The sequence below is a fragment of the Paramisgurnus dabryanus genome, chromosome 17, assembly GCF_030506205.2.
Source record: "Paramisgurnus dabryanus chromosome 17, PD_genome_1.1, whole genome shotgun sequence".
NCBI classification, from domain to species: Eukaryota; Metazoa; Chordata; class Actinopteri; order Cypriniformes; family Cobitidae; genus Paramisgurnus; species Paramisgurnus dabryanus.
The window spans coordinates 21,307,168-21,335,156 of NC_133353.1; the positions used below are offsets into that span (position 1 = coordinate 21,307,168).

A 27,989-nucleotide genomic window follows, 5' to 3' on the forward strand; every position below is an offset into this window, starting at 1 on the left:
TACTTGTTCCAGCAGAAGACAAAAGTAGATATTTCAAAGAATGTCTGAGTTGATGTAATCTGTGGATCTATTTTATCACAAATTAACTGTTTGAAGAAATCACATTTTCAATCACATTTTTTATGTTTCTATTTTTGTGAAATAGTTTGAATTTGAAATGAGTGGATAACACAATAAAATTTTTGGGGTGAACTATCCCTTGACTTTGAAAAACAAAATGCGCGACGTCAGTTAACCTGTTTGGGACCTCGAGGGAGCTTCACTGCCTTTGTGGAGTGGGTGCTGGTATCTGCCGGAGCCCACCGCAGATGGAGAGCCAAATCTCACCATGTGCGTGAGCCGGCGACATTGTTTGATGCTGTGGGAGTGCTTGTGGAGTTTGAGGGCTGTGAGGGAAGCCTTGTCCGAACCACCACTGCTGAAGGGGGGCTAATGCTGGATACTGGGATTATTGACTTAATGAACTTTGATAAATGCTGTCTGTTGTCATCTCCGATGGTCCCATCCAGCTCACCCTCATCTCCACTGGTCCTGTCCAGCTCCCCATCATCTCCGCTGGTCCCGTCCAGCTCACCCCCATCTTCTCTGGCCCTGTCCAGCTCACCCTTGTCTCCACTGGTCCCATTCAGCCTCTCTCTCCCTTCTCCTCTACCTATGCTAGCCACAGTATCAGCCCTGGGTTCACTGTCACCAGGAGATCCCTCAGCTCACCTGGCTCTCCATCTGTCTGTCTCCATCCTGGGCTCCTCTAACACCGGCTTCATCACTGTCAGTCATCACCCAGTTGTTTCCACTTCCACCTCCTACATGGCTCCTCATGCTGGCTGGGGTTTGGGTCACCCTGCTAAAGGCCCAATCCTTGACTGACTTTGTCTTTCTCGTCCCAGTAATTTGTACACCTCCGGAAAAATATTTGCTAAATACATTTTGTAGGATGTAAAGCTTAATTAATTGCATTTTTTCATTTGAAAATATATTTTCAAATGGGTCCATGTGGGCAACTTTTTTAAAATCTATGAAAACCTTAAAGATGAGAAAAGGTCTAGCCTAAGCTATCAGGTGAACAGGTTAGAAAAGGTGAAGATAACAAAATGTTCAAAAGATATACATACACTCTATACATATTTGCTATGGTTTTCTCATGTTTTTTTATATATGAAACATTTTTACACTTAAAACTATTAAGTAAATTTAAGGACCCTGTCCCGGGTCCAACATTTCGTATTTTGACTTAATATAAAATATTCTTTTAATCTTTAATGCTCCGTCATGGACCCCAGTAACACATATGAGATACTGTTTGAAAGCTTAGAGTCTCTACTTTATGCAGATATGCATCACTTTGACATATATTTTACTGTAAGAAAGTTATTTACACTTAATTTACACTATCACCCCCCCCCCCCAATTTTTTTTATATCATTTAATATTTACATATTTCATATTTTTCAAAATATATCTTATATCAAATTAAAGCTCTCATTCTCAGGAATAAGGCTACAGCGTTGTTTTTGTTCTAATATCAACATATATCCATCAATCATCGAATTAATAATAAGGTAAAAAATGGTATTTTGTAAACATATGTGAAACTTGAGTGTGGACTGCCTCAGATAGCACATATAGCCACAAATGCTACACCATCTTTTATCATAGGTCCTACTCTAAACAATGAGTCCATTCACAGCATTTTCTTTGGTTGTTTGCATAATTAATCCCTAGCTATTTATTATATGTGCAAAACAAAAAATTAATATTTATATGAAAAATGTATTTTCGCACCCTTCAGTAAAATAAGAATAACTTTTGAATGCGACATGCTAAATAGTTCATTCTTTTTTTGGGTGTTTACTGTCTGCTGCTGCTAACAACCAGAACTGTCTGCAGTCTGCTAGAGCATCCAGAACCAGAGTTATACACTATCAAAGACAGTGTTTACAACATGAAAAAGAAAATTTGGTGTTTCATCATATGAAAAACAACATAAATAACAATATTTGTCACAAACAGCAGCTTTTTATATAACTTCTAAGGGTTTTCTTTAAAATGATATAAAGAAATTGCATTTATTCCACTGTATGTGGTTATGGGGACACTTCAAATGTTTTAGGCAGAAATTGTATACAAAAAGGGTATTATTCCTCCCATCAGTTGGAGTAAAATAACTTTTGCATAGACTATGATAGAGAAAAAAAATCATTTTTCCTCTGTAAGCTGGCAATTGCTGGAATCAAACAAAACTGTCTACAGGCACCTGAGACACCCAGGGCCAGAGTTATATACTTTCAAATAAAAACTTTAGAAAAAAAAAACATAAAAAAGCGCCTATTTATTTTTGTGTTTATTAGAGGCCTGACATCACATACAACCATGTTTAGCACTTTTAACAGTGTTTTATGTAATTTCAAAGGGTTTCCTGTAAAATGATACCAAACTTTTGTATGTAAACCTCTGCATGTGGGTATGGGAAGCTTTTGAAATTGGGTAGGCCAAATCCAGGCGAAAATCCCCAAAATAGCTTCAGGGTGGAAGAAGTTAAAAGCTGTAAAATGTAGTAGATTTATTAAAATCTAGTAGAATAATTACATTTATTTCCTAACACAAATTGAATTGAGTAGTTGTTATAATTGTTTTTAAAGCAAAGTAATAGTCATTATTAATGAAGTCCACAAAAAAGTAGATGTGATCAAAGATCTTAAAAATTATAGTTTTTAAAACTTGAAGTAAGGAATTATTGATGACAGGCCATTGAATTATAAGAAAATAATGTATACCGCGGTTGTGCATTATTTTCAAATAATTCAGTCAGTTATTCCGCTTGTACCACAATTACCAAAAATATTTTTAAGACATTTTAAAGGTTAGTGGGTGGTTATTAAAAAATAATCAACACCCATGAAAAATGTCTCCACCAATCAGAATTAAACATTTAACAGCCCTGTGGTATAATACTGAATATTTTTACAGTACAGTATATTGAGTTATGTCACTCATTAAAAGTATAATATGCATAATAGATCACTTGTGTTATTGCTACTATATGCAGTTACACATTGGGGAGATTTCCGAGAGAGAGCTTATCCTATTCACAGACCAAAAAGCAGTTTTGAGCTGCCTTAAAGGCGGTGTGCATGATTTTTGAAAAACACTTTAGAAAAGGGAGTTAGGCCGGATTTTTTTAAACCCTGTCTACTTTAGACATTTTACTAATTAAAAGTAACATTGCAACTACTAATAAACTACCAATCATTAGAGAATTAGTAGACTGTCTGCTTAACTCTTTCACCGCCAGCGTTTTAAAAAAAAAGTTGCCAGCCAGCGCCAGCGTTTTTCATGATTTTCACAAAAGTTTAATGTCTTCCAGAAAATGTTCTTCTTCAAATATATAAACATACAATATACCAAATGAAAGAACAGACCCTCTGCTTTCAAACAAAAAAACAGTTCATCCTACCTTCAGTAGTTCTTTTGTAATCAGCTTTTGAATATGGGTAGGTTTCTGCAAAAACACCACATTTTGAGCAAAAAGCAGAGATAATTCCATTTTTGTGACGGACTTTTCACAGAGATCCCATTCAGAGCGATCTTTAAAACAGACACGGACATGCAATGCAGCAGCTTGCCATAGGGCAATACTTCTGGGTTTAAAAAGTTATACCGCTATTATCCACCTGGTGGATAATAGCGGTATTGCGGAAAGACGGAAAAACTCGTCATTGGCGGGGAATCGTTTTCTCTTGATTGACGAGATATCTCGTCAATTGCAGGGAAAGAGTTAATATCCACTACCACTTTATTGTGATGATATCTCAACAGAAATTCAGCTGTCTATAAGTATCTTTGCAGGTGCATGTCAATTTATCCACTAACCCAAACCTCTTCCCTAACCCCAAACCTTACAGTCTACTAATACACTAATGACAGTTATTTGACATATAGTTGCAAATTATTGACAGTTAGTTGACATGTAGTTGCAAAGTTATTTATAGTTAGTAGAATGTCTAAAGTGGACTATCAAAATAAAGTGTAACCAAAAAGGCTCATCACCATTTACTAAATACTGTACTGCGTGTTTGTAGACTGTAGTGATATTCACACTTCAACATGTAATTAGGTGTTTTTGTATCTATCTAACAGAAGCAGGCCAATCCAAGTGTCGAGTGGAAAGGAGCCAGGCTTTGGAGCTGGCAAAGAGGCCACAGGAATCTACTTTTATACCACAATGCAACGATGATGGAACATTTGCCCAGGTCTGTCTGAATATGTTGTTACTCACATTAGTGATTCCTAAAGCAAACATAGAGTACATAGCATTGCTAAGTGGACAACTTACATAGACATTCAAAATCTTCCAAAGAGCTGAACTGAATCCACATGACATTACTTCCCTGTTTTTCTCATCAGTATGGTCACATAGGGGATTTGCATATTTTGTATGCACAAGTTTGGGCACCCCTGACAATTTCCATGATTTTAATTTATAAATAATTGGGTGTTTGAATTAGCAATTTCATTTTGATCTATCAAATAACTGAAGGACACAGTAATATTTCAGTAGTGAAATGATGTTTATTGGATTAACAGAAAATGTGCAATATGGATCAAAACGAACACCCTTGTCATTTTGTTGATTTGAATACTTGTAACTACTTAGCACTGATTAATTGGAACACACAATAGAGGGTATGCAACGACATCACTTTTCCATGTGACCACGCCGGAGCTCGCCCTGTTGAGTGGCAAACATTCAACAAAATGGCTGGTTTTCATAGCTGCTGCGAAAATGCCAGTAAAGCTGACTATTATCAACTTAAATTGAATTTAGTGGACCTTAACAGTGACCCTAACAACTAGTAGTCTGTGGACATTGGCATATGGCCATACATTGCTTAACCAGACATATATGTTTGTTTGCTTTACTCTATTAAACTTACTCTATTGCCTTACTCTATTAAACCATCCCACCTTTGTAGGACACAAGGCTCATAATAATGGATGTTTTTTAATGAAAAAATAAGAGTATTCATTGGTGTATTTTTATCCCAAAATTTTACATATCTGACATATGGCTACTGCTACTGATTTACTTAACTCCTTTGAGTTTTTTTCTGCATCTGGAAAAAGACAGCTACAAAATTTTGTTAAATCTTCTACTACAACTACTTTTCTTATTTTAGACGCGTTTTCACGCTTTGCTAATGCTGTCGCTCAAACTTTTTGCCACTCAGTGGGCATAACCGCAGTCATTTTCACCAAAGGTGACGTCACGTGCATGGTGCATCCAATCATAAGAAAAGGTATTTAAGGTGGCCAATTGCAAGTTGTTGTTCTCTTTGACTCTCCTCTGAAGAGTGGCAACAAGGAGGCCTCAAAACAACTCTCAAATGACTTGAAAACAAAGATTTGTTCAACATTATGGTTTAGGGGAAGGCTATAAGTTATCGCAGAGATATAAGCTGTAAGTCAGTGTCCACTGTGAGGAACATAGTGAGGAAATGGAAGACAACAGTCAAAGTTCTTGTTAAAGCCAGAAGTGACAGGCCACGTAAAATATTGAAGAGGCAAAGGCGAAGGATGGTGAGAACATTCAAAAACAGCCCAGAGACCACCTCCAAAGACCAACAACATAAATTTTCTGCAGATGGTGTCACTGTGCATCATTCAACAATTCAGCACACTTTGCACTTTGATGAGAAAAAAGCCTTTTCTACACACATGCCACAAATGGAGTCGCTTGAGGTATGCAAACACACATTTGGACAAGCCAGCTTCATTTTGGAATAAAGTGCCATGGACTGATAAAACAAAGACTGAGTTATTTGGTCATAACAAGTGGCATTATGCATGGCAGCAAAAGAACACAGCATTCCAAGAAAAACACTTGCTACCCACAGTAAAATTTGGTGGAGGTTCCATCATGCTGTAGGGCTGCGTGGCCTGTGCTGGGAATCTGGTTAAAGTTGAGGGTGAATTCCACTCAATATCAGCAGATTCTTGAGAATAATGTTGATGAATCAGTCACACAGTTGAAGTTACGCCAGGGCTGGATATTTCAACAAGACAACGACCCAAAACACGGCTTAAAATCTACTCTGGCATTTTTTCAGAGGAACAAGTACATTCTGATATGTTCTGGAATGGCCATCCCAGTCCCCAGACCTGAATATCATTGAACATCTGTCGGGTGATTTGAAGCGGGTTGTCCTTGCTTGGAAACCATCAAATCTAGCTGAACTGGAGATGTTTTGTAAGGAGGAATGATCCAAAATACATTCATCCAGAACCACAACACTCATTACAGGCTATAGGAAGCATCTAGAGGCTGTTATTTCTGCTAAAGGAGGAACTAGTGAACATTGATGTGATTTTTTTGTTGGGTTGCCCAAATTTATGCACCTGTCTAATTTCGTTTTGATGCATATTGCACATTTTCCGTTTTCTGTTTTCACTACTGAAATATTACTGTGTCCTTCAGTAATTTGATAGATCAAAATGAAATTACTGATCCAAACACCCAAATATTTATAAATAAAATCATGGATTTATTTATAAATAAAAAAAAATAGAATTTAAGGAGAAACATCTTAGACTAAGCTGATACTCTTTGGTGCTTTGTTTGATTTCGAAACTTCATCATGATATATAGTCTGATCGTTTGAAGTTTGAAAATGAAAAGAAGATTTACAAAGTTCCTCACAAAAAGCTGTCAAACAACTTGAAAGTGCACATGTCTTACAGTATAGACAGTTTATATGAGTGATTTGGTATGTCTTTTGTGAGGTTTGAAAGCCTCAGTCCCTTTTCATTGTAATTCAGAAAGCAGTTACCAATATAGCATTTGGAAAATCCTTTAGGGTTGAGTAAATAATGACTTTTTTCATTTTTAGGTGAACTCATCCTTTAAAGCTTCATCATTTACGAGAGCAATTTTTCACTCTGAATAGTTGTATTCCCTCAGCACAACTGCCGAGGCGTTTTGTGAGGGTCATCCAGGAGATATGAGAGCAGTTACAGGAATTTCCTCTCACCTCTATCCGTCTGTATCTCCTCCAGGTCCAATGTCACACTCTCACAGGGTACTGCTGGTGCGTGACAACAGATGGCAAGCCAGTCAGCGGTTCTTCTGTCCAGAACAAAACGCCAGTGTGTTCAGGTACTGTATGTATGCTGATAACATCTCTAGACTGTTTGCTTGGATTATCGCTTTGTGTTTAGGTCATGCTGAAAAGCAGAACCCCTAAACCTTTTGGCTGTACCCAGGTGCCTCTCTCAAGAAGTTGTGTCTGTAGTTCATCACTTTCAAAGCTATTAGACTTTGTTTGATTCACATTGTGCTCTTTTGTTTTGATGGAGTCAGCGAGATGTTAAACTCTAGCCACTGCTCTGTTTAGTTTATTTCTACTGTGTTTGTGCACGGAGCCGAAAGGTGATGGATTGTGTCCTGAAGGAATTCCTCCGACTCTGAAAGTTCATCCATTTTTCTGTACTATTTGTCTGCTTAAGTCTCTTCCTGTCTTTTTCCAAATTCACACTCAATCAATCTTTTATCTTTATCTGTTGGAGTCCCAATGGCTTTTCCTTCTCTTACTCTCTCTCTCTCTCTCTCTCTCTCTCTCTCTCTCTCTCTCTCTCTCTCTCTCTCTCTCTCTCTCTCTCTCTCTCTCTCTCTCTCTCTCTCTCTCATATAACTGTTTAGTGGAAGGTTGGAAGAACTCTTCTCATTGCTGTATTAGCCATGATTATTCTGTTAGAGATAACAAGACAGACTCCTGCCAGATTCAGACTGCATATGATTGGAGCACCTGGTTCTAGTAAAAATAATTGTCATGTGTCTTGACATTTTATGATTACATGGCATCCCTCACTTACTTAACATTGACACACTTTTTTTTTTTTTTACAATTTTCTTAGTTTATCTGTAGCTAATTGCAGAGACTCCTATTAAGCTTTTATTTTTTTCCTGTTGCTATGTACACTCCAAACAATGGTGGGATATTTCAACCCAGCATTGGGTCAAAAAGTGACATCCCAACCTTTTAGGTTGTAATTGAACCAATGCTGGTTTGTTTTAACCCACTAATGTTTTATGCAGAGTTTATCCCTTTATGACCCAACTCTAGTTTGAAAAAAAACATCATTTTTAAATTAATTGTTTTATTCCAGAATTATCTATAGGATGTTATTCTAAACTTGCTGCCTTCAAAAAGGTTGACATTGATGGTTGAAGTGAATTTTGCTGAGAAGAAACACGAGAGACGCAGCAGTGCTCAGCTGTTGTTTGCACATGATGCTAAAATGTAAACATATTATTAATGAATGAATTACATTAAATAACTCTTAAATGACATATAAGTGATAAAATTATAAAATGAAACATTCCCCTGAGGTGAGGAGCTGAGAAAGAAGAATATATTTTAACCCTTGTGTGGTGTTCGTATTTTGGTTACTTAGACGATGTTTGTGGGTCTGGTGGACCCAGAGCATTATTAGTATCTTAAACCAATGCATTCATACAAATTTATGTAATATTGTTTACAGATGTTAACTTTAGCCTTATTGCAAGTAATATAGACAGAATTTATGGTTAATATTGGTCATTTACCACTGGTAGAGGACTATTTATAAACTAAAGTGCCATTCGTTTTTGTGGTAATATGGAATAAAAGAATAAAATTCTATTCTGATCCAGATATTGGGGGAAAATCATATTTATCTTAAATAAGTATAAATGAAACAAAGTTTTTCATCACTGTTGATGTTTAATTATTTGAACTTTTTGAAATTGTACACATTTGTGTCAGTCTACACAGCACAGGCCCCAAACTGAACAGATGCCGTATCATAAGAAATCATCCACACTAAACACATAACCTGTTCATGCCAGCCAACACAACACATAAGAAGCAAATTTTTAATGTGTAGCTGTGTTGTGTATGCATTTCTTGCATTTTATACACATATACTGTGTCCATCTGGTCCACACACATTAAAGTACAATGTGTTGCTATTGGCCACAACTTAGAATGATGAAAATACATGGATAATATTTTACTTTCTCTATTATTCACTCTCTCTCTCTCTCTCTCTCTCTCTCTCTCTCTCTCTCTCTCTCACACACACACATCTTTGTGGGACATTTGGTCCCCACAACGTGATAAATAGCAGGTACACACACCATAGGTTTTGTGGTAAACCCATGGTTTTACAAATGGTAATCAATATACCAAATAACCATGATTACTACTCTTTTACTACAATAAAACTATGGATTTTTTATAATGGTAAAATGTAGAATGGTTCCTGTTAGACAGAAGGTAAAGTGTTTGGGACAGTAGGTACAGACAAATGTTCATGCACGGCATATAACATGTTGTATCCTTGCGGCATTACAGCAAAAGCAGAAGGAGAAAACTCTGACATGCATCCATCACATATGTACAGACATGTATACAAACACACTCATGCACTCACAGGAGTCCCAGGTAGGAGAAAAACAGAGTGAAGTTACATAGCACATTCAATTTTTACACTTTTATTAACCCCGGGTCCAGTGGACCCGAACACCACATATGTAATATAAATGTGTAGGGGGGGTGTACAGTGTACATTAATTATAAAGTTGTTTATTTTTATGTTCTTCATAGAAAATGAGCCAAGGCCAATGAATCTGAGGTTGAAACAACAATTAATTGCATAATTTTTCTTTCAGTAAACATTCAAAACGGGTCCCACAGACCCGAACACCACACAAGGGTTAATATTGATAAGTTTATAAATATTATCTGATAAGCAAAAGTTGATTATTGTTTAACATTTGTTGTATACTGTTATATTCCTTATAGTCTTGATCACATTATTTCTTTATGATTTCTTGCAAAAAGTAAATGTGCCAACGATGATGTTCCAATGCTATCTTATGGCAATTTGTACGTGTTTTATGATGTGGCTAATTTGTATACATTTGTAAATCCACATTCGTTCATCTTTTGTACGATTTACTTTTGCACCTCTGACGTTACATACAAATTAGCCAACTCATTTATAAGTACAATTTCTCGCGAGATCAGGCTAGATCTTGACTCAATCTAAAGTGTTCATTTCATGCACATTTAAATGACAGACCACTCATGTCCCAGAAATGAGTGAATCCCATGAATCACCACTTAAGTGAAATGTCTCACACACGTTTGCAGGTAACTTCCGTGAATTTATGGGAACTCATGCTGGTACAAGTGGATTGTCAGGTAGTAAATTTAATTCCCAATAGACTTTGTTCACGGTTCTGTCCCTCTGCAGAATTTTTATTGGTTTGACCTTCTCATCTATGCATGCTTTTTGTCCCGAACATTTGCACGTACTTAAAACAATGTTATTGTGATTGTTGTGTATAACTTGCAACCCTTTCAATATGCAGTATCTGTTTTGTGTCATATTAAAAGTGTTTTACCTGCTAGGGTAGGCTACTTGATACTGGGGATCTGTCTGCATGTAGATTTTAGTTGGAACATAGCAGAATAAGCAAATTGAGCAGTCTACACAGGGAACTTTATAGGGATAGTTTACCCAAAACTGAAAAAATTGCCATCATTTACAAACCCTTATGTTGTTCCTGTGTAAGTTTCTTAATTTTGAGCATAAAATATGATTTTTGATATATGATATTAGACGTAAAGTTGAAAGTAGCCTACACACTAACTTTATTGACTTTTTTCCTACCATAAAAGCCAATGGGTACCATGTGTGTGCGCTTACCGTGATTTATCAAAATATCTTTTTTTAATGTTCATGAGGGTGAGTTTTTAATGACAGAGTATGGATTTTTGGGTGAACTTTCCCTTTAAACTGAAAACAATTATTAAAAGCCATGTGGAATACAGAGGTTTTCAAATATAACTATTTTAAAGGATCTTTAAAAAAATAATTTTGTTAGGTCAGACTTCACTTTCAGGGCCACCAACTACAACATTGCAGTGGCTCATTTCACTTAGAAAAGTGATGTGATCGTATAAATGACCCTTATGTTTGGCCTAAATCTTGTGGAGGGTAAAATCTTAGGGAATAGGCTTATAAACAACGTCTGTGAATTCACTTGATCATAAGAGCAATGTTACAGTAAACTCTGCAGAAAGCCAGCTCTCCAGTGGAATGACTAAGCATCAATGGATTGTTTATTTAGATCATTTTTACTATCAAATCTTTGTGCTTTCTTTTTTTAATATACAATTTGACAGAATGTACCCATCTCTTTATGTCCAGGAATAACCTAACTTTATCACCAGGAATAGTTTGAATAACTGAGATTGATGAAAAACATAATTTCTAGATAAAAAAAAACTATGATTTTTTGGGTGCTCTGTTGATTTTGGCATGGTGTATACACTGGCGTCTTTTGATAGTTTTTTTTTTTGTAAATGATTTTACAGTTGCTGCATTTTGTATTCTTTGTATTCAAAATTTTCACACTGCATGCTGTGTTCCTACAAGTAAAATATTTGTACAGATTTCAACCTGTTCTCCAAAAGTACTGTGAAGCTGTTACTGTACTGTGTTGCAAAAGTTGTGTAAACATACCACTCTCTCTTTTTAAAGGTTCAGTAACCGATAAGCCACCAGGACATCCTAGTTCTGGCAGAAAAGGTGAGTTGAGTTTCGTGGAAATGTGTGTGTGTGTGTGTGTCTGTGTATGAGAGAGATTTTTTTAGATGTATTTAAAATGCACAAAAACGTAGGATACGAAACTACAGACCACTAAACTTTTGCCTTTTTGGATCAATATTTTTTTTCTTTAAGATTAAATGTTTTAGCAGGACATTAAAGTTATTATTTTGGTATGTGTAGGTTGTGTTGGTTTGACACAAAAATGTGCCAAGCTTACTTCAGACTTAGATCTGCTTAAGGGTGAAAACTTAGACTAGTTGTTTTGTTTTACTGCCAGAGTAAAGACTTCGATCATTTCAAAGGGCGAGCTCTACCAATGCCCCACTGGTCTCTATTACAGCTATGAAATATCAAACGGCTACATTAATGTGGATGTTAACAGCAGAAATGACAGGCATCTACTTCTGAGACCCCTAAGTCAGGAAAGCCAGATTGTCCTTTACAGGTCCCGAGAGTGGGATATTTGCAGGGTCTGTAAAGGTTTGAACCACTGTGGTGGGAAGGAGTTATTGGGAATGTGGGGGGTACTGCAGGGTTTTCAGTATGGAGTGTGCATGTGGTTTGGCTTTGGTTCTGTTTTTTCAGATCTTGCTTCAGTTCTTCTGCACTGGGCGCACTCACGGCACTGTGTGCACAACAGATGTTTGTTTCACCAGCAGGTGAATAATGATCATAAGCTTAAAAATAGGGGATCCATAAGTAAAACTCCCATAGATTTGTTAACAGTTAAATCATTAACTAATTGTTAACAAATACAACCGTATTGTAAAATTTAACCAAAGATTTGTAATAAAAACACATTAAAATGTCGAAAAAGACCTATTATGTTTACCAGGTGCTAAAATACATTACAAAGTTATAAATAATTGTATAATTCGCAATGCTTCAAAGGATGAATTAATTGCCCTGAAAAGCCGCAAAGCACATAAGTTCAGTCTTTTTATGATTTTAAAATATTTTGCGTAAAATCTAATGTCATGTGGTTTATCTCAAAGCTGGTTTGATTGATAGCTTGGAATTTTTATGAAAGGATTTTTGAAAGGCTGTGGAGACTATAAATATGTGGCAGTCATGTTTGCGCTATTATTGTGAATGGATAGTATTATGTACACTCACATACTTTATTATCTGACGTAGATTTAGAGATAAATCAATGAATGAGAAATCTGGTTCTTATATCAGTGCTTAGATCACCACCACTGTTTTTTTCAATTTGAAAAGATGTCTTGGGAAAAGAGAATATAAAATGAATATTTAGAACAGTGAGAGTTGAAAGATTATGAATGTCCATTGATCACATTTGAGCTCAGTTGCATAACTGTATGAACTCACCTGGCTTCTACTGCCACCTTATTGTGGCACTAGCACTGTAGCTTTGGTCCCTTCATTGCCAGAGCTTCATTACCCGATGAGGGCCACAGGGAAAACATCCCGAATGCAATAGAGTATTGTGGGTAAGTACAGTAGGAAGTTTAATATTTTTTAATACTCATCTTTGAATATGTTGATTCTTTAATAATTTTATAAATACAGTAAAAGTACCTTTATCTAAACATTATCCATAAATGAAACTTTATTTACAATACAGAATGTTTGCTATTTAACATTAAGTGTGTGTGTGTGTGTGATTGAATGAGTGAGTGTAGACTGTCTCTTACAGTATCTCTGTGTTTTCACAACTGCATTTTCACTCTTATACCCTTTAATTTCTCAACCTCTTTATTTTCTGTGCTATTGGCCGGGCCATGTGCAAATCCCAATCATTCAAAGTTGTGGAGAGTAGATTGTATTAACCTCAATAATTGTAGTCTCTTTCCGTTTCTTTCTCACCCTAAATCCAGATGATGGCTTCAAGCCTACGCCCACCATGGAGACACATGTTGTGTCAGAAGGTGAGGGTAAGTCTGCATCTTTTGCAAAAACCAGTAAACAATATTACAATATTAACTATATGGTTCCATACTGAGGCAAAAGAAATGTGACCATTTTATGACTCTTTGTGTTTCAAACACAGAAATTACAGCACCCACGTTGTGGATTAAGCAGCTGGTATACAAAGAAAACAAACAAAACAGTTCAAACAGTAGGAAACCAGGTGAGAATCAAATGTTAAGTTTTGGGTGAACTATCACTTTAAGCTCAAATTGTGCTAAAAACACTTTTCATTGAGGTCGTTTCAGCTAGTGAGCATGCGCACAGGTTGGAAAGTGCCTCACGTGACTCTGTGTAGATTACCTCTCCAAGTAAATTGTCAGTCTCACTGATTGATTTTTTTCAATGGAAGGCGGGACTTCTGTTGCCAAAGTAGCCGTTTTGAGTGTTGCATTGTCCCCTTTTAGTAGTGCTCAATCGTGTTATATCTGACGTCTTTGGAATCAGTCATTAAATCTAAGTCTGTCTCTTTGTCTATATATCTGTCTGTTTCTGGCTATTTTGTTGCTGTTTTGTTTATTTTTGTGACCATGCTAGGCAAATTGATTAAACAGCTAATGAAATGACTTGTGACTTATCTATATCGTAGCTGCCCGATGAAACTTACGTATGTCCAAAACGGTTACTTTTCAGGAAGTATAAAAAACACCATATTTCAAAAGCAGTTGAATGTAGCATTGTCATACTTGGTACGGCATCTTTACATGTAACCATATTCTTGCCAGTGTGATGATATAATCCACATTTGACCAAAATTAAAATACGTACATATTTTACAGTAGCGGTGGTCGATAGACTTTCTTCCGATCATTAATTAGAATGGCCAAGTCGCGTTTCATATTGACAGATGAATACACTCAATTTATTAAATAGCCTACGTCTTAGTTTATTAAATATGCTTAGTTTATTTTATATTAATTTTACATTTATTAAATGTTTCTTGCAAACTATGAAGGGACAATGAATCAATACACTGACATGGTAATGCTAGACAGCAGGGGCATTAGTTTGTGTTGAAAAGTGGTGTGGACAAAAATTAAGTTAAAAAACATTACTGCAGGAAGGGAAAAATATTGAATAACGGTGCATCAAAAATGGGCATAGCGTAGGCCAGTCAACAACAAGAAAATACTCAGCATAAAACCCTCAACAATGTCGACTGCACACATGTAACAGTCCCTGCAACAGCAGCTCAACCGAACAGTGCCAAAGCACCATACCGTAGAAAACAGCAGTGCGTTTAGTCAATGATTACAATGAATTTCATTACATATGTAAAAGAAAACACACCATTAGCATACAACGCAACATATGTGACCCTGGACCACAAAACCTTAAGCATTGCTTGATTTTTCAGAACATTTTATCCAAATGCTTTCAAAAAGTGGTGGGGACATGTCCCCAGCGTCCCCAGTGTAAATAACACCTATGTTAGACAGATACTTTGTTTGCACAGTCCTACAGTAATTTTGTCACTCCTAGACGTACGTCTGGCGTCAGGGGGAAACGTTTACCTCGATGAAGGAAAGTCATTGTGTCACCAGGCTATGTTTATTTGGCTATCCAGTGCTGAGCTTCGATGAAACTTCACGAGACCGGTGAGATGCTTCCACAGGGCGGGATACGCGGCGTGATTGACAGCTTTGACACCAAATGGATATACGTGAAAATCAGATGACATGATTTCACAACTTTTCATTGGCCATATGTGAAGAATACTCTATACGGAAATTAACCTGGACATTCAATCCGTTGAAAAATCTAAAAGCCGGCAAAATGAACATACATGGTTTTCATCGGACAGCAACGATATGTAGGTCAGTTGTGTCAATCTTTAGCAAGTAGGAAAGCCTTAAAGCCCATGCCGGTTTTATGGTTATAGCTTGTTTGAGTTGTTAAGCATTTTAATGAATTAAAATATCTACCTAGATACAGCAGAGATGGGGACTCGAGTTTGAGACTCGGACTCGAGTGCGACTTAAGTCGCACACACAGTGACTTCAGACTCGACTTGAGACTCGACCCTCAAAGACTTCAGACTCGACTCGGACTCGAGCCGCGCGACTCGTGAACAATGTTTATTTTTAGGAAACGTCTGATGAGCTCGCTGTCATACCCCTCCCTTCGTTACCTACAACTTGCCCACGACGACGTAACACGTGACGTATCTGCTCCGCGCGTGCCGCCGCGAACATACATGTCGACTGCACCGGCTGCTGCTGTCGCATGCGATTCGCGGATTAATATGCAATTTAAATAGGGTAAGTCTTTCATTCACGTGTTTCTAAGGCTTGCAATTTTTTAAATGGTTAAACAATTTAACCGCAAAAAGGCGCTCAAGTGAGCAGATTTCTGTACGCACATGCGGTTAAGTGTGTCCGGTCCAGCTCCAGTCAGGTCCAGAGTTGCGATACTTTGTTTCATACTGTAGTGTAGTCCATTAACATACATTGTCTGAATAGAGCAATGAAAAACAACGTAAAGTTTTTATGTGAAGCGACTGCTGCATCTTCTTCCTGAAGCACTGTTTGGAATTCGCACTCTGCCTGTGTTTGAGCACGCGTTTAAGTGCCCTCAGTAGTGCACATACAGAGAGAAGTGTTTCAAAAGTTAAGGCAACATAAAATCTTTCTTTTCTTGACGGGGCACATACACACAAAATGATCTCACAGTATTATTTTTCTAATAAAAACATTTTTGTTTATGTCTTAAGAAATCAGTCAGAAATCAGTCTGGGCTTATTTGTTCTTAATAAAGAGACAGTAACCTCAATTAACCTACTTAAGTCTGTGTCATTTATGTTAATCAAACAACCCAAGACAAACAGAAAATCCCTTCTATTGCTCAATAATAATAATAATAATAATAATTCATTTGTACAATAAAGACAGTGTTATTATCCATTTAATTTAATTTCTGTACCTAATGCTAATTTAAGACCTTACTTAATGTGCAACTTTGTTCTTTTTTATAAATGTTTATAATTTCTTTATTTGTTATTAGAGTTTTACTTCTTGTTACAACGAGACTTGAGACTTGACTTGGACTCGAGCCCAGAGACTTCAGACTTGACTTGGATTCAAGCTCAAAGACTTCAGACTTGACTTGGACTCGAGCTCAAAGACTTCAGACTTGACTCGGACTCGAGCTCAGAGACTTGTGAGCATCTCTGAGATACAGTAAATAAACCTACTGTATTGCTTTTTAAAGCAGCATTTAACAAAATATACAACATATTCCCAGTCGTACAGAAATATTTAAAAGCGTTGGTATTGCAGCATCCAGGTCAGTGCATTCAAGTGTAACTCGGTTTGTTTTCAGTTGTAGACTCAATATTCAGCATGTCCAGGAGTGAGAAACCCAAAACCGGTAGAATTTTGGCCCCCTCTTTCTTTGTTTTTCTCAGCTCTCCTCTGTGTAATTTGTTTAGCTTTCTGTGTCTCCTTTATATATATATAGTTATCCAAAATATGGTTCCTGTGTGTGCCTATTGATAGTGTGGCTTATAATTGACTGGCTTTGCTATTCATTAGAAAGAAATGACACATCTTGATTATTTTAAGAAGACAGGACATAATGCATCCAGTTATTGGCAACCTCTTCTTGTGTCCAGTTAGCATTTGCTAATAGATACCCATAGATGGTCATCACTATACTGTAGGCAGTCTTGCTGAAGAAGTGATAAATTAGTCATCAGGGTACACTGTTAGTGCCCATGGGTGCATGTGTGGGGTCTGGGATTTATTGAAGCACTGAGATGTTGTTTTTATTGCAAAAGAAAATCTTAAAGAAAGCCAAGTTTATATCTCTCAGTGCATTGTGGGTGGTACGCATCAGTAAAACCTTTCACACATCAACTCCCACAACTATTGTATAACTATGAACAAGCAGACTCATTTAGACAGTGAGTATAAATAGTGTGTGACTTTGGTAATTGTAGTTGTTTATTTCATGTATCCTCGATGAATGACCACAATTAGCAGAGCAGCACTTTAGTTCCTCCTGGATTCACAGTAGCAGTGGTAGTGGTAGCAGTATTTAAAAATAATACAATTTGACGAGCTACTGTGTCGGTCAAACGCTGCCACCAGTGCCTAAAAATTTTATCTACCCAGTAAAGGAAAAATCTTGTTGGACATGCAATATATTTACCCTAGCGTTACATATAACACTTCTGCAGTGGTCAATTCTTAGCATTTGATTCAGTCACTATTTACAATTACTAACCCTATGCTCAACCCTAAACCGCTCATTATTTCATCTCCAGCAGAGTTTGTTTTATATTGGTGTTAGGGCAAATTTTAAGTATGTTACTGGGAATAAGGACCGACATGAGTCTCCACACACCTTTCCCCCCTCCGCATAATTTATTACTGCTTGAGGAGAACATGTTTCCCTCAAAATAACACCCCTCCTCTTCTGGCTCATCATGTGCTCTGCTTTTACTTTATGCGCAGAGAATCCAAAGATCCAAGAGCATAGTGATTACCCAACAGCTGAAAACAATTGGAGGGATAGCACAAGAAGACAGAGCAAGAAATGGAAAGAGAAAGAAAAGAAATAGTAAGCAAACGACAAAAAGACAAAGAGAGCAGAACCTTGTGTTTACAGGAGGCTGATAAGTCGGAGCAGTTCAGAGTTCCAAGCTATTTTGTTTGGCAAGATCTTGGCACAATGAAAAGCGTGACGCTCTGATTTTAAACTGAGATATCGGGGAAATCAGCAAAGTTTACCTACACCATACCACGCATAAACTAATCAATACCAGCCTGTAAACACTGAGAGGGAACCACAGCAAAGCATTCTGGGTAACAATGAGCTCTCACCTCGGCTGTGCTCTCAATAATGTATGTTTGTTTAAAGAGAACTTGTCCGACTCATTTCTCCTTCAAGCAAAATAAATATAACCTATCCAATTGAACCTGCAGAGGAAGGAGGATAGCATTAAAATGTACGATCTTTAAGGGGGTATTCACACCTGTCTTGTTTGGTTCGATTGAATCAAACTCAAGTTCGTTTCCCCCCTTTGTGCGGACCTTTTGGGCAGGTGTGAATAAGGCAATCGAACTCAGGTGCGGACCAAACAACCGACTGAAGAGGTGGTCTCGGTCCAGTTAAAAAAGGGACTCTGGTATGGTTCACAGTGATGTTACATTTGAAGCGAGGCTTCGGAGCTTGTGTCGAGCAACAGTGGGCGTGCCAGATGAAGCATCGAGTCGGAGCTTGTGTTGTTAACATAGAAATCACATGACCAATGACAAACGAAGCTTCACTTTCCGCTAAGTCACGTGCGGGCTTTGCGTGTCAGAACGTTTGAACCGCAGAGGTTTTTTATCAGTTATTTGCATTTATTCACATTTTAGTCCCACATAATACTGAATAGATAATATTGTATGTACATAAATGTGTAAACATTATTTAATAAAATACAGTATTGAAACATATAAAAATTTGCTAACAAGCAGTTATGTCTTGTATATACACTGAATGGCAATGATTTTGAATACCTTTATTGTAATAGCAGAATATTATGCATGCAAATGGATCATCTAAATCCACATTATTTTACTTCTGAAGTTTAATAATTGTGTTTGAACAATTATTTTATTTATGAACTGAGTGTTAGTAACATAAAATAAACACATCATGTGGTTAAGAACACTGTCTGAATAGCTATTTGTATGAATAATGACAGCTGCTTATACAACGCATCTCTCGCTCTATGTGCGGTGCAAAAGCCTGCTAACTTTATACCTTGATCCGTCTTCTGCACAGCGCAACTGTCAGCAGTCCATGGTAGATGTACATCAGAGCATGCTGTCTACTCCGAAGTCTTTGCAAAACACGAATTACAACATTGTTAAGATGACATTGTAGCATGTGCTCCTCAAAAGTGTCTGCATTTTGCATTAGCTGCTGATTTTATTTGGTCCAGACCAAAGCAAGAGAACTAGCGGACTTTCCTGGTATGAATACACAAATGCATTAAAAAAGATCAGGATTCAATAGAATCTATATCAGCATCAATTATTTTTGATCCTGTTTTATAGCATTAGGAAGACAGAAAAGACTATTTTCCTTTGGGAATCCCAGCTGCTTGGCGCCAGTGTACCCTCACTACCATAAACAGTGTTAAATAATTTAGATATGAAGCAACCTTGGCGGGAAGTCCAGGAGTCATGGACTGTGTCGTACTTGAGTGTGGATTGTGAACCCTTTGTGGAAAAGAGAAGATATTAATGCTCCTATAGCCCTTAACTCCCCCACACTCTTGCTGTCTTCGCAGTCAGGTCCCACTTAAAACACTCCGGGCCTTGTTCCCGATCACGCCAACGCTGTCGGTCCTCTTACCAGAACTGTTTGTAATGGATACAAAAGCAAAAACAGACGGATTTGGTTACAGTGAGCAAGGTTATAGCTCATGCTTTTTATTTGGAGGTTCAGACGAACCCTTTGACTGCGTAAAGCTGGTCTCACTTGCCACTGTCTTAACACCCCACAACCTCTCCTACCCCAATACCGCACCTCTTCATTCGGAAACTGATTTTTAATATTGAGAAAAGTACAGGGTTTAGAAAATGGTCTAGTGATTAGGCACATTAAAATGTGGTTCTCATGCAGGCAATGGAAATCTAAACCATTATTAAACACTTACAAACTTGGTTCCCGCTTAGTTGTCCATTTGTTTCCTTTCTTAAACTGGAGGTCATTTCTCGTCAATGACGATTGTGGACAGTCAGCTCATGTAAGCCATTTTTAGTGGGATACAGTCTAGTGTAAACAAGATAGAAAGTCATGTCAACTCAAATGTGAACCATTTCCTTGCCACATAAAGAAAAAATCTAATTTTTTTATGCCATTCCTGAATTCATAAATATTTTACAACGTGGCTGATTCGAATTAATATGTACAAATTGCACTTGAAAAAGATCTAATCTTTTATCACTTGATAATTTTATCATGATATAAAGTAGTCTGCAATGGACTGGCCATCTACTGTATCAAGGGTAGCTTGACAGCTTTAAAGGGAACATATCATGACAATCTTATTTTTTCCATGTTTAAGTGCTATTTTTGGGTTCCCAGTACATCTATCAACTTAGAAAAAATGAAAAAATGAAAAAATTGGTAACTCAGTTTGGCAACCATTCTCTTCAAGCATGTGAAAAAATAGGTCATAAAAATTTGGCTCCCCTTGTAATGTCAAAAGGGTTCATGTTATCATATTTACTGCTCCTAAATATGCACTATCCAACCACTGACGGCACTGTCATTTTGTGCAGAGAGAGAGAGAGAGAGAGAGAGAGAGAGAGAGAGAGAGAGAGAGAGAGAGAGAAGAGAGAGAGAGAGAGAGAGAGAGAGAGAGAGAGAGAGAGCGAGAGAGAGAATAATTGATAGCACAATTGAGTTTTATGGCGATCAGTGTTTGCATTTCATCAGCTCATTTGCATTTAGAAGGGCACACCCAAAAACTGCAAATTTTTGCTCACACCTACAAAGTGGGAATTTTAACATGTTATAATAAATTATCTATATGGTATTTTCAACATTTGTCCTGGGACACCACAGATTTATTTTACAGCTTAAGTCTTGTGCAATGTCCCCTTTAACTTTTTTAGTTTTTAGCAAATTTTAGGAATTTAATGTATACAGTGTGATACAACTGATAACGGTTGTTCACTGAAAATCTGATTCAGGGGCGTCAGTTTGTGTTGAAAAGTGGTGGGGACCAAACATCAGATGAAAAACATTACAGCAGGACGGGAAAAATATTGAATAACGGCGCATCAAAAATGGGCATAGCGTATGCCAGTCAACAACACAAAAATACTCAACAATGTCGACTGCACATGTAACAGTCCCTGCAATACCAGCTCAACCGAACAGTGCCAAAGCACCATACTGTAGAAAACTGTGTTAAGTCAATGATTACAATGAAATTCATTACATATGTAAAAGAAAACACACCAACCTACTGAAAAATCTAGCAAAGACCAGCATAAGCTGGTAGCTGGTTTTAGCTGGTTTAAGGTGGCAGTAGCTGGTCTAATCTATGCAAATAAACCTTTAATATTTCTTGGTACGCTTGATTTTTCAGAACATTTTAACCAAATGCTTTCAAAAAGTGGTGGGGACAAAATCAGCCATTACAAAAAGTGGTGGGGACATGTCCCCAGCGTCCCCAGTGTAAATGACACCTATGATCTGATTTAAAAGGAAATGAATCAGGAGCTACTCAGCACCCGGCTAGCTGGATTAGCCTCAACATGTGGTGCTGTTACACTTGGCCTGACATACTACAAGTGAGCAATGTGCTAAATGTATTTCAACATAAGTAGAGATTTATGAGACAAGGCGTGAAAACATTTAAACGAACATTTTTCAAATGTCCTTTATGTTAATAAAAACAAGAAGTATGAAATCATAGGATCAGCAGACACCTTTTAAAGGTGTTTCTGTAGTTCTTTTACTGAGGTTTCAATTTACATTTACACTTTTTCTGAAATCTTTTGGCAGCTTATTAGGCCTTCATAAATCAGTTTCAGCTCTAGCTGACTCCAGTCAAGTGTTATTATAGAAGAACATTTACAAAACACTTAGCACGTCAATGTCAACACTGTAACCGGTAAAGCATAATGCCAAGTGTCAAAATGAAGAATTTTATACAATAAAATTTGTATGATTCTCAAAAGTTCCAAGAACCACATTCATCTATCATAAAGTGATCTAAATGACTCTATTCAGTTAAAATATGACATGTAAAGTGATAGGTCTGTTTCCGAGAAAGCTGAGAACGCAGAGCTTATTTTATGAGCTTATTTAGTAAAACCAAAATCAAAACAAAACATATTTTACAATTTTTTGTTAGTTTACTTTAGTTGAACTAGTTTTAATTATGAATATCTTGAACAGCTTTAAAGTAGTATTCAGTTCTGTCTGTGTCATTTTAAAAAATGTTAAAGGTTTAATGAAAAAAAAATCCTCTTTTTTTCATTTTTTAATATAATCAAGTTGGCTTTACAAGTCATTTCAACGTACTGTGCGTTTGTTTTATTTTGACTAGTGATGAGTTGCTTTAACTTCCCAGCAAGCAATTTTGTGTAAAAAAAAAAAAAAACATTTAGACATCCAAACACAGTCCAGACATCTAAGCAAAAGCAAGGCAAATTTTTTGCCCAAAAATAAATGAAATAAAATAAATAAATAAATGAAACCAAACACCCTGTAATCACTGTTGACTTTGCTTATACATGATGGAATATCATACATCTAGCAAGTTATTTTGTAACCAAATTCAAGTTTATTTTGGCTATAAGTGGGTTACAGCTGGAATAAACCGATTCTATAGTTAAATGAACAGAAAGTAAAATCATAATTCTCTCACTCGCATTTTGTAACAAACCTGTATAAATTTCTTTGTTCTAATAAACACAAAGGAATTTTTTCAGGAATGTTTGTAACCAAACCAATAATGAGCCCCATTCACTTCCATAGTAGGAAAAATATATCAAAATATCCTATTTCGTGTTCATAAGAACAAATACATTTATACAGGTTTCTAACAACACGAGAGTTAGTGATGAAATAATTCTCCTTTTTGTGTGAACTATCCCTTTAACCTAGATGGTGAAATGAAATCTGGGTTATAACATAGGGCCCTATTTTAACGATCTGAAACGCAAGTGCGAAGCGCAACGCGCAAGTGAGTTTGGGGGCGGATCTTGGGCGCTGTTGCTATTTTCCCAGCATGAGAAATAACTCTTGCGCCGGGCGCAAATCAATAAGGGGTTGGTCTGAAGTAGGTTCATTATTCATAGGTGTGGTAACGTCAAATAAACCAATCAGAACGCTATCCAACATTCCCTTTAAACGCAAGGGCGCAAGTTCCATGGCGGGTTACTATTATTATGACGGATTTACCAGGCGTACGCCAGGAGCGGTTCACAGCCGAGGAGACCGACGTTCTTGTAAGAGCAGTGAAAGACAGAGAAGTTGTTTTGTATGGGGATAGGAGAAACCCGCCCAAATCAGCGTCGGTTAAACAGGCGTGAGAGGAAATAGCCACAGTCTCATCAGCTGGCATCCCCCATCGTTGCGCCAAGCGCTACAATGATGTCAGGAGATGGGGGAATCCCAAGCTTGCCAGCATAAATCGGGCACGCCGTGTAACGGGAGGTGGATCTGCCTACACATGACCTGACGCCAGCAGAGGACATCGCTGCGTCCACCCTCACTGCTGAAAGGGTTTGGGGGCTTTGAAATTGGACCCAAGAAACGCAAGCAAGGTCCAACCCCAAAGTACTCTTACAAATCAAGTTCATATACATTAAGGTTTCTTATGAAAACATTTGAATACTAACTTCCAGCAAAGTACTGTTTATAGACCGAATTAAAAATATAGGACTCACGTTGGTAATGCAAAACAAAACGTTCATCCTCCTGGAGCAATAGTCTCACTTTATCTTACAGCTCAAATAACAGATTTGTTACAAAGAATTAGTGTAATACTTCAATTACACAGATAACAAAGTGTACCAGTTCTATGAGATATTTGTATTTAGTGTTTTTTTTTGTGGTTTTTAGAGAAGATTCCTTCTTGTGACCAGGAGAGGCAGAGCGCTCTGGATGAGGCTCGGCTGAACCCACGGGATGCCATTTTTATCCCTGACTGTGGCTCGCTGGGCCTCTATAAACCTGTCCAGTGCCACCAGTCCACTGGTTACTGTTGGTGTGTACTGGTGGACACTGGACGACCCATACCGGGAACGTCTGCAAGGTAAGAATGAAAAACTTGTCCTTATCTCTTATTTTAAAATTCTGTTATTAGCCATGCTTTTTATTGCCTTAAGTCACCACAATGTTGTTTATGCTGTAACTGGATTATATATACAACATGTTTATGGATGAAATCGCATGTCCTAAACATCTCTAAATGATACAAATATGGAAATGATCAGAAATACAATCATTTGAGACTGATTCATTTAGTTCTGGAATGTGTTATGACAATCAGGTTTCTCTCCAAACCTCAACGTCTTTATTTTCCATGAGCAAAGTTGGTGCGGAGGTTTGTTTAGAAAGCACTTTAAATTGAAAGCGTGACATGTCCCGATGCATTTTTCTCTGTTACGAGCACTGATTTATTTTCCACTTCAAGAGATGTGCTCTGTATGTGTAAATCACTGTCCTTTGCCAATTCTGTCTTGGAATTGTTGAGAGGGTTTAGCCAACTAGTTCCTGCCATGTTTTTGATACAAAAAGCTTGTAATTGGGATTCAGGCACTGAGCCCACCCTTTCTTTTCCCGGTGCTGGATATGACCATTAAAGCCTAGATTTTATGTTGTTGTATTGTGAGGCAAACCAAATGTGATAAAGCTCAGGTTTACCACAAATTTACACTATTTTGGAGGTTTTCAATTCTCTTCACTGTTGTTTTTTTATCCATTTTAGACAAGTAGGACAATCAAATCCAGCTATCAAAGTGCTGGACTAGTTTGCTTTTGGGATGATTTGGTCTTAGAACATAAGCTTTATTTGTTTAGAAAAGCTAAGCACAGAGACAAGACTTTATTTATTAGTCAGTACAAGTGGTGTTGCCTGTGTAAAATTTTCCGCATTATAATTGGGTGTTCTGGGTTGACAGGGTATTACTGTAAAAATGAAAATGTGTCTTAGTAGATTTAATGAAATTAAACTTATTAAACAAATATCTTTTTAAAACAACAATTAAAATAAAATAAAAATGTTGGGAATGAAATCCACAATATTTTTAAAAATATTATGATAATTTATTTTAAGTAATTCTAAATGAATACATTCAACATAATTTTATCATTTTTATCCACTTAAATTTGTTTCAAAACGTATGTTTTGGCCCGAAGCTATCACATTCTGACAGTGTAGGTTTAAAGGTCATGTTCTTCCTGATCCCATTTTCAAACTTTATTTTGTGTATAATGTTGCTGCTAGAGTATAAATAATAAATGTAAAATGATCAAAGTTCACTGCCAGGCGATATTTTCTTTAACAGAATACCCTTTTCAATGCCTACAGTGAACGGATATTTTGCACTACAGCCCTCTACTTCCTGGTTGAATGACGTCAAAGTAGGAGTGTTTGACTAAACTCCGCCCACAGGAATACATCAGTCAATACGTCAGTCCCCAGCTAAACTCAAACGGCTGTGGTTAAGCTAAGCTGCTGTCGAATCACAACACACTAAACCAGATACACAATCAGAACGTATTTCTGAAGGAGGGACTTCATAAAACAAGAAAGACATCAGCCCATTTTTAGGACAGTGAAAACAGCGATGTAGAGATGAGTAAATTGTGTGAAAAATAATGTGTTTTTACATGTGAAACATGAACACGTTATACTGCGCACTTTAAACACAAACATAGTATCAAAAATACAGGAAGAATGTGACCTTTAACTAATTTAACATTAAGTAATTATACAAGAATTTTCCATAAAAAATAAGCCTTAACTTACACAATAGGTCTTTAGGGTATAATATTGTAGCCAAAAATGTACAACATTTCAATGTGTTGTATACCCATAAAGGCACAAAAAGCAACTTTCCAAGATGCCATAAAATGCATTGAAATAGTATGTTAAATTGTTCTTTGATATTTACATAGAATGTATGTAACTTTATTACGTGCAAAAAATATCCAGAAACGTTTTACATGTCCATTTACAACCCTGGGATTTGTCCTTTGAATGAAATGGTCTATTATTGCCCTATTTGGAAGGGTTATGAATAATAATGTTGAGCTCTGCTCTGATTGCTCTGCTCTGAGGCTCATGTCAGTAGCTTACATTAGTTAAAATATTAACAAATTTGTAATTAATTTAATGTGTAATGTAATATTTGGGGCATACATCTTGACTGTGACATCACAGTCTGTGTTATGTTGAGAATGACCTGTTTTCCTGCAGTCTTTTGCGTGAACCATGTTTACAAAAAATGAGGAAACAAACACGTTTGAGGTTCACTATATGTCATTACCATGTACAGAGCTCTCATTATTCATCTATGCCTAAGTACAGTTTTGTATTATATGGCACCTATAAGGGTACAACCTCAGTGACAGAAAAGGTACAATGTACTTATAATGTAGTTGTCATATTAAATCTGTTTCACTATATAGTTGAGTCACTATGTCTTTTCTCCTTCAGGTATAAGAAACCAGAATGTGACAGTGCAGCTCGTTCTCGAGTCTCAGATATGGAGGATCCCTTCAGAGACAGAGATCTGACAGGTGAGCAAAACAGCTGTCCTGTACCAACTAACTCTCTCTCTCTCTCTCTCAGTCTCCATGTGTACTTGGGTTAAAATTCAATTTCTAAAACAGATTTCAGGTTTCAGCTATGATTCCAGGCAGCTGAGTTGGTAGAGCATTGAGTTAGCGGCGCATAATGTTATGGGTTGAATTCCTTGGGAACATATATACTGATAAAATGCATACTTTGGATGCAATGTAGATCAGTTTGGAAAAAAGTGTCTGCTCATTGCTTAAATGAATATGACCTGTTAACTGCCAAGTATTACACTTTCTTTAAAAATAATGTCTTACAAACATCACTACAAAAAAATGGCTTTCGTATTTTAGAGCCAACTTAGTAAAAGTAAAATTTCATAGAACTTTGTATCATAATAAATAAATAAAATATGTCCAATATAAGATAAATATTTGTAATATTGATTTATTTTACTAATATACACGAAATATATACATCAAACACTGTGTTGTTTCTCGGTTATGCTTACAAAAACAACAGCATACAATTTTTGTTTCTTGTTTTGTGCTAGCTGACAATGTTTGACAAATGAAAACAAGAACAAGCGCAAGGACAGAGAGTTCCACATGTTATAATTGAAATATGGTTTTCCTTTGAAATCTTGGCTTTCGCAAGGTTTACGGCCCCTTTTGCTGGTTTCTGATTTTGCCTCTTTCCTTCACATTAAAAACTAGATTGTAACTGCTATTTTATTTCCCCCATCTGGTAAGTTTACAAAGTTAAACATGACTCCTGACTGTGCAACAGATGTGTGCAATGGTTTACGATGGAGTTGACCACTGGGGAGGACAGCAGTGGGGAGCAGAGAGGTGCTGTCAATGCCTGGGGGGAGTTCAGTGAAAATTATTTTATGTACTCTTCTTGAATACAACCTGACACCAAAACAAATGACCTTGGCTTCATCCTTCAAACATTGAAATGGGTATAAAAGGAACTTTTGGGCAGATGCACTATGATGCAACTGTGTAGTCTACATACTGTAAAATTCCACTACATACCTATACCACATTATTAGGCTGGTAGGCTACTAGCAAACTACCTTAAAACTGACTGCCCCAAGCTAACAAAATGAAAAGAGACAAAAGTAAAA

At 36.9% G+C, this 27,989-nt stretch overlaps 1 protein-coding gene across 14 annotated transcripts in view; it reads left to right on the plus strand.

Moving 5' to 3' along the window:
• smoc1 (SPARC related modular calcium binding 1) overlaps positions 1 to 27,989 on the plus strand; it is a 77,057-nt gene that overhangs the window by 28,944 nt on the left and 20,124 nt on the right. For 8 of the 14 annotated variants that reach the window (XM_065288686.2, XM_065288690.2, XM_065288684.2 and 5 more), the window contains exons 4-11: positions 4,138 to 4,250; positions 7,054 to 7,153; positions 10,194 to 10,244; positions 11,590 to 11,637; positions 13,467 to 13,556; positions 13,673 to 13,753; positions 24,175 to 24,367; positions 26,777 to 26,859. In XM_065288686.2, the coding sequence (XP_065144758.1) occupies positions 4,138 to 4,250; positions 7,054 to 7,153; positions 10,194 to 10,244; positions 11,590 to 11,637; positions 13,467 to 13,556; positions 13,673 to 13,753; positions 24,175 to 24,367; positions 26,777 to 26,859 (759 nt within the window). The remainder of the gene's footprint in view (positions 1 to 4,137; positions 4,251 to 7,053; positions 7,154 to 10,193; positions 10,245 to 11,589; positions 11,638 to 13,466; positions 13,557 to 13,672; positions 13,754 to 24,174; positions 24,368 to 26,776; positions 26,860 to 27,989) is intronic. The other 6 variants (XM_065288683.2, XM_065288687.2, XM_065288688.2 and 3 more) reach the window with 6 other exon arrangements.